We start from the raw sequence: 8,044 nt of genomic DNA, 5'->3' as shown, positions 1-8,044 counted from the left end.
TCTGTGGCGCCTCCTCCGGGGGTTCTATGACCCCACGATCTCACCACACGGGGTCTCTGGCGCCTCCTTCGGGGGGTCTATGACCCCACGATCTCATCACACGGGGTCTCTGGTGCCTCCTCCGGGGGTTCTATGACCCCACTATCTCACCACACGTGTCTCTGGCGCCACCTCCGGGGGTTCTATGACCCCTCTTATCAAGCTAGTACCACGGTCATACGTACACATAAGCATACATATGTCTATGCTTTACGCTGTTTACCGCTGTTTACGACAGTTTACGAAACGATTTGGTACGATTATAAGAGTGTCCATAGGAGTTAACGGAGTTAACCAAAGTTAACGAGGAATTAACAGGCCCTGTTTACTGCAGTTTAGTGCGGTAAAAGTTAATATTAAAAAACTGTGTATATATATTTACAAAAGTTTTGTAAATAAACCATGTATGCTTTAGAAGATGGTAAGAGTTTTGGTACAAATGTAATGTTTATATCAGTAGACGGAAATTACAAGCAACAATGTTGTAATATAACCTCAATGCACTTTTTGTTTATGTTCAGAGTTTTGCAAATCACGACTTCTCAGAGAAGTAAAATTCTACCTAAAACTTTTATTTAAGCATGTTCTTTCTGTCGTCAAGTTAGAAAAATAATTGCCTATAAATCAGCGGTGGGCAAAGTTTGGTCCCGAGAGATAAAACCTGTTCCTATCACTATCTGCTGTTGCCATGGTGTATTAGAAACAAGAGTTTGAGTATCTTTGGCTTCACAAAGACACATGGCGCAAAAGAACAGTTGGAAAGGGAAACAAATGCATGATGGGCCCCAATGCTGCCCAACGCTGCTATAAATGTTGAAATTAAAAATAATGTTACTGTATATGTAAATTGTGCTTTGGAGATTTCAAAACAATAACTTATATATATTTTCTTTGTTATGTAGATCAATATGATGATGAAGATGCGGAGGAAATTTCATCAAAACTTTGGCAAGAAGCGTGCTGGATTGTTATTAACGCTTATTTTGATGAAAAAGGTCTTGTGCGACAACAACTTGACAGTTTCGATGAATTCATTGAAATGTCTGTTCAAAGAATTGTTGAAGATTCGCCACAAATTGATTTACAAGCAGAAGCACAACATACGTCAGGAGAAATAGAAAATCCTGTTAGACATTTGTTAAAGTTTGAACAGATTTATTTATCGAAGCCTACACATTGGGAAAAGGATGGTGCTCCATCTCCTATGATGCCTAATGAGGCTAGGCTTAGAAATTTGACTTATTCTGCACCATTATATGTAGATATAACTAAAACGATTGTAAAAGACGGTGAAGATCCTATTGAAACACAGCATCAAAAGACATTTATAGGAAAAATTCCGATTATGTTAAGATCAAAATACTGCTTACTTGCCGGCTTATCTGACCGTGATTTAACAGAATTAAATGAGTGTCCATTAGATCCTGGTGGTTACTTTATAATTAATGGATCGGAAAAAGTATTAATTGCTCAAGAAAAAATGGCAACAAATACTGTGTATGTATTTAGTATGAAAGATGGAAAATATGCATATAAATCTGAAATTAGATCTTGTTTGGAACATAGTTCCCGTCCTACATCTACATTGTGGATTAATATGATGGCAAAAAGCGGAGCTAGTATTAAAAAATCTGCTATAGGGCAACGTATTATTGCAATTATTCCATATATTAAACAAGAAATTCCAATTATGATTGTTTTTCGAGCACTTGGATTTGTGGCTGATCGTGATATTTTAGAACACATTATATATGACTTTGATGATCCAGAAATGATGGAAATGGTGAAACCTTCTTTAGATGAAGCATTTGTTATACAAGAACAAAATGTTGCATTGAATTTCATTGGTACTAGAGGTGCAAGACCTGGAGTAACAAAAGAGAAACGTATTAAATATGCTAGAGAAATTTTACAGAAAGAAATGCTTCCACATGTAGGAATAAGTGATTTTTGTGAAACTAAGAAGGCTTACTTCCTTGGTTATATGGTACACAGATTATTATCGGCATCTCTTGGTAGAAGGGAATTGGATGATCGAGATCACTATGGCAATAAGCGACTAGACTTAGCTGGTCCATTATTAGCATTTTTATTTAGAGGTTTATTTAAGAACCTAATGAAAGAAGTCAGATTGTATGCACAGAAATTCATAGACAGAGGAAAAGACTTTAACCTTGAGCTTGCCATTAAAACCAAAATCATAACTGATGGTTTACGATATTCACTTGCTACAGGTAATTGGGGCGATCAGAAAAAGGCTCATCAAGCTAGGGCTGGTGTGTCTCAAGTATTGAACAGACTGACTTTTGCATCTACACTTTCGCATTTCCCTGAGGGTGCTGCTGTAGGTTTAGTGAAGAATTTGGCATTAATGGCGTACATTAGCGTTGGATCCCAACCTTCACCAATTCTTGAATTCTTAGAGGAATGGTCTATGGAAAATCTCGAAGAAATTGCACCAAGTGCGATAGCTGATGCAACAAAAATATTTGTAAACGGCTGTTGGGTTGGTATTCACAGAGATCCTGATCAGCTAATGGCTACTTTACGTAAATTGAGACGTCAGATGGACATTATTGTGTCAGAAGTGTCAATGATCAGAGATATTAGAGATCGCGAAATCAGAATATATACAGATGCAGGACGAATTAGTAGGCCTTTATTAATTGTAGAAGGACAAAACCTGTTGTTAAAGAAAAGGCATATTGATATGTTGAAGGAAAGAGATTACAATAATGATGGTTGGCAGGAGTTGGTTGGTAGTGGAGTGGTAGAATATATTGATACTTTAGAGGAAGAGACTGTTATGATCGCTATGTCACCTGAAGATCTAAGGCAGGAAAAGGAATATGCTTATTGTACAACATACACACACTGTGAAATTCATCCAGCCATGATTTTAGGTGTATGTGCTTCAATTATTCCATTTCCGGATCACAATCAGAGTCCAAGAAACACTTATCAAAGTGCTATGGGTAAACAGGCTATGGGAGTGTACATCACAAATTTTCATGTACGCATGGATACTTTAGCTCATGTATTGTATTATCCCCACAAACCTTTAGTTACAACAAGGTCTATGGAATATCTTAGATTCCGAGAATTACCAGCTGGAATTAACAGTATAGTTGCTATATTATGTTACACTGGCTATAATCAAGAAGACAGTGTTATCTTGAATGCTAGTGCTGTTGAAAGGGGTTTTTTCCGATCTGTATTCTATAGATCTTACAAAGATTCAGAGTCTAAGAGAATTGGCGATCAAGAAGAACAATTTGAAAAGCCTACACGTCAGAGTTGTCAGGGAATGCGGAATGCTATATATGATAAATTGGATGATGACGGGATTATTGCTCCAGGAATTCGTGTATCTGGAGATGATGTAGTTATAGGTAAAACTATTACTTTGCCAGAAGCAGATGATGAAGTATGCATTATATATTATTATCACTTTAAATGTATTATATTATTGTGTAATGTTATTATATACAATCCTTTTTTTTAAATTATGATTATAGTTGGATAGTACGACAAAACGTTTTACAAAACGGGATGCATCTACCTTCTTACGTAATAGTGAAACTGGAATAGTGGATCAGGTGATGTTAACTCTAAATAGTGAAGGGTATAAATTTTGTAAAATAAGAGTACGAAGTGTTCGAATTCCACAAATTGGCGATAAGTTTGCTTCACGCCATGGGCAAAAAGGTACCTGTGGAATTCAATATAGGCAAGAAGATATGCCATTTTCATGCGAAGGTCTTACGCCAGATATTATAATTAATCCTCATGCTATCCCATCGCGTATGACTATTGGCCATTTAATTGAATGTATCCAGGGAAAAGTATCAGCCAACAAAGGTATATTTGAATACAATATGTACTCTAATTCGCCAGAAAGCAATTAAAATAGGTACACATTAACTGCTGACATTACTGTATTTTTCAACAGGTGAAATTGGTGATGCTACTCCATTTAATGATGCTGTAAATGTACAGAAAATATCTACTCTTCTACAAGAATATGGATATCAACTTAGAGGAAATGAAGTTATGTATAATGGTCATACTGGACGTAAGATTAACGCTCAAGTCTTTTTAGGACCAACGTACTATCAACGTTTAAAACATATGGTAGATGATAAAATTCATAGCAGAGCTCGTGGACCTGTTCAGATTTTAGTTCGACAACCTATGGAAGGAAGAGCAAGGTGCCTTGTGTTATTTCTATTATTTCTACTACTTGTGCTTGTCCGCTGCAATTTATTTATATATACGTGAACATTAATTTCATTTATAGGGATGGAGGTTTACGGTTTGGTGAAATGGAACGTGATTGTCAGATTTCTCATGGAGCTGCACAATTCCTTAGGGAACGCTTATTCGAAGTTTCTGATCCATATCGGATACACATATGTAATTTTTGTGGTCTGATTGCAATAGCAAATTTAAGAAACAATACATTCGAATGTAAAGGCTGTAAAAACAAAACACAGATTTCTCAAGTCAGATTACCATATGCAGCAAAACTACTTTTCCAAGAACTTATGGCTATGAACATTGCGCCTCGATTAATGGTAGCATAAACATTGATATGCTCAGTATTTCTGTAATGCTACGCATACAATAGAAAATAACTCATGGTACAATTGAAGAGAATTTTGTATGAGTAGAAAGTTAAAAACACAAAATCAATTTTTTTCATAGATATGGATTTAAAACACACGAATACTACAATTTCTTGTGAGTATACTGTGGATTGTATACATTTATAGCACATCTAACTGTCTAAGACACAATAGAATAAAGACCTTCATTTTCAACTTAAAAATATTACAAGAGAAGAAAGATATTGATAACCAGTTTCTGTTCTAATCAATTATCCTTTACAATTTCGAATTTACATAAACATCCACTGTAGTTATACATGTCTGAACTTCTCTACCATACAGGTAAACCATGAAATGTGATCAGCTTACATTATTCTACTGCTAGCTGTTTGATCAAAAATGTGTTTAGCTAGTATAATCTGATTCAAGGAGAGCTTTAAGATGATGGTACAATTTTTGTCCCCAGAATTTTCAAGGTCACCTTTAGTTTGTTGCACATAAACCTGTAATTTTTTTCCGTTCATCTTTTAGCGGATACTGAGGCAAATTTGGAGCATAACAAATAATTTTTTTTCTCTTCTAAACCAAAAAAACATGAAAATATTATTTGCCTTAATTAAAACGATTTTCAAAATGGTGCCCATCAGCTGCAATACATTCGCGTAAACAGTTCAGAAAGGATTGCTTAGTTCTATTTATGACGTCTTCACTAATTGTTAAGCATGCAAAAAAATTTAGATCGGACAGCTAGCAGTAGAATAATCTAAGCTGACCACGTTTCGTAGTACACCCTGTATATAAAGGGTGTGTCGAATCAATCCTCATGATTTTTTCGACATTTCAGATAATATGACAAAAAAATGTTGCGAAGAAAATGTGGTCAACATTCAATCGGCAAGAAATTGCAACTTTAAAAACAGCCAAAAGAAATTTCTCTTAAAAAAAACATAAAGGTCTCTACAATTGTTTTAAATGGAACTATGTATTTTTAAGTTCATAATATCATAGGCCATAGGTGATGTCAAGACGAATTCGATGACCTAGTATACGATGACCTTGTGATGACTTTAGTATATTATTTAAGATATTTTAAGTATATTGTCATTAGTTTGTATCATGTATAATAATCTTTAAAATTGTATAATAACTTATTTCTGGATCATTTATATTGAAATACTATATTTAAAATAGAAATCTAAAGATAACTTTATGGTAAAAATACAAATAAAAAGAATGTACTCCTTGCAAAGTGAAACATTTTTCACAGATTTGGAAATCATAAGCATTAAACGATTTTTAAACCTTATTTTCACACCACCCTATAGTCTGTACCCACCACTCCCTCGAACAGTACTCTACCACCGACGAGGTATAGGATAGACCTATCATCTTATGGGACTTCGTGTCTCATGTTCTGAAATACCGATAGTGTAAAAAGTCAGGGATTTTCTGCTGCCCTCTACGTTATGAGAACGGTGAATTTGTGAACTACGTTGAATCCATTCGAGCTCAACTAGTCTAACTTCTACAGTGTCGTCGAGTCTAAAGTACAATGTTGTCAGATCATGAGTGTTTGGTACGTCGGAAAATCATCGAAGGAACCATGGTCGTGAACGGATTCTCTTCCGTCCGTTCACTGTAAAGTAGACATATTAGAAAGGAGTCTTGGGTTCCAGTTCCGACGGACCTATTGGTTTTTTTTCGCGTACAAAAAAGTTATTGCGCTTAATATTGTTTTTATGAATATGTATATATATTATTATGTACATTTGATTAAATTATTTTATTATTCCATTGTTATTACAACAGTCTAACAGTGACAACGAACGCATGTATATTTTCAAATATCGGACTAACAGTATATTTTTATTCTATTTTATTACATATAAGTGAGTAATACGTATCAAAAACGTAATCGAAACAGATTTTTATTACATCACAAACATCGCATAAAAGATATTTCGTTATATTGCCATTTGTAATAATTATGGATGTTGCAGGGAAATCTATTGACATTATGGAACATGTAACGAAATATCACTGTAACATTTAAAAAAGCTTCAAAGTTTCATTTATATCATTGTCCTGTGAAAATGTTCATACTTCAATAAGAATAAGGAAAAGGAATTTAAAGTAATTTTCAGTAGTTCCATACATGTTTATCTCGAATACTTTTCTAAAACATTCAAAGTACTAGACATTTTTACACTTTGAATTTCATATCGATTTCTAAAATAATCCTAGTTCGATGTAATATAGAACGTGGTTTTATGAGATAGATTCGAAGTTCGCAGCCATTAGCTCGATATTGTCATCAGTTTACAGTACTTTACCGATGATAATACCGATTGCCCAGGCCTCACCACGAGGAGGTTGCTGCGAGTGGAGGCCCAAGGCAGATAGATGGAATCACAAGTTCTACATCTTCCCACCTTTCACAATAAACCTTATAAATAACTTAAATCTTAACTATGTAATACTATCGGTACCAAAATCCCTCGGCGGATGACTTCTTTCTTGAGCCTAAACCTATAAAAAACTAAGTTCCCTCGTCGGTTGTCTTCGTTCTTCAGCTTAGAACTAATATTATCTTAATATTCTAATTAATACGAATTAATGCTAGTAATACGAAATAACAAATTTAATGCAACGTAGTCGCTAATACTGAAACGAAAGAGATAGATGGAATGGAAAAAGTTCCATCGATCATTTCGTTTACGCACCTAGTATTCTATATACCAAGCAGTAATTAATTCTACGATGAACCACGTTAAACTACAGTATGAACAAGTATCGCGATGAAAGTGTTGTCGCCAGAACCTGGTTTAAGAAAATAGGAAAGACGGGCGACACCTCGCTAACCCGGATCCATCTTTTACTGTCATGGAGCTTTGGGCTGGTCACCTGCGTACCAGACCCGAACCAAAAGAGTACACAAGCATGGTAGTGCAAGCGAGATTCTCTGTTAAACAGAGTCCGTTTACGGAGCAGCCTCCCGACTACTCCGTACCCTGGCACGCACGAGTCTTTCTCCAAATCCTACTTACCAGGCAAAGACTAAACACGAGAATAATAATAAGCTTCAAGACACATAAGCTTCACAAGAATATTTTTATTCTCGTGAAATCATATAGATACACATAATATGAATGGAATATATAACACTTCATTTGTGCTAATAATACTCAGAATTCATGCTTTATCGGTAACGTCGGGTATTGACACTAAAATGGTAACAGGGCTACGTAGCCCTATAAACGTAGCACAGAAAAAAGCATTGGATGATAGGTCTATTCTATACCTAGTCGGTGACTCTACACTTATCGGTGTTGTTACATTCATTTTGATTGAAACTTCGCGCCTGTAAAGTCCATGTCACACGGTCCAACTTCAAG

At 35.3% G+C, this 8,044-nt stretch overlaps 1 protein-coding gene across 1 annotated transcript; it reads left to right on the top strand.

The window, feature by feature from the left end:
* The first annotated feature begins 395 nt into the window (after window positions 1–395).
* Window positions 396–4,625, top strand: LOC107191262 (DNA-directed RNA polymerase II subunit RPB2). The gene is made up of 5 exons (XM_015580252.1): window positions 396–460; window positions 942–3,466; window positions 3,558–3,900; window positions 3,992–4,250; window positions 4,340–4,625. The coding sequence occupies exons 1-5, from the start codon at window positions 442–444 to the stop codon at window positions 4,623–4,625; spliced, it is 3,432 nt and encodes a 1,143-aa protein (XP_015435738.1). The 5' UTR covers window positions 396–441.
* The last annotated feature ends 3,419 nt before the right edge of the window (window positions 4,626–8,044 follow it).

Source organism: Dufourea novaeangliae, unplaced genomic scaffold (assembly GCF_001272555.1).
Source record: "Dufourea novaeangliae isolate 0120121106 unplaced genomic scaffold, ASM127255v1 scaffold262, whole genome shotgun sequence".
NCBI classification, from domain to species: domain Eukaryota; kingdom Metazoa; phylum Arthropoda; class Insecta; order Hymenoptera; family Halictidae; genus Dufourea; species Dufourea novaeangliae.
Note: the sequence above shows the minus strand (reverse complement) of the source record. Positions and strands in the feature narration are given on the sequence as shown.

What these genes read in the sequence shown, in the direction of transcription:
- LOC107191262 (XM_015580252.1), top strand. An exon ending in AAAAGTATCAGCCAACAAAG is followed by an intron (nt 3,901 to 3,991) that starts GTATATTTGAAT and finishes ATTTTTCAACAG; the next exon opens with GTGAAATTGGTGATGCTACT. An exon ending in CCTATGGAAGGAAGAGCAAG is followed by an intron (nt 4,251 to 4,339) that starts GTGCCTTGTGTT and finishes TTTCATTTATAG; the next exon opens with GGATGGAGGTTTACGGTTTG.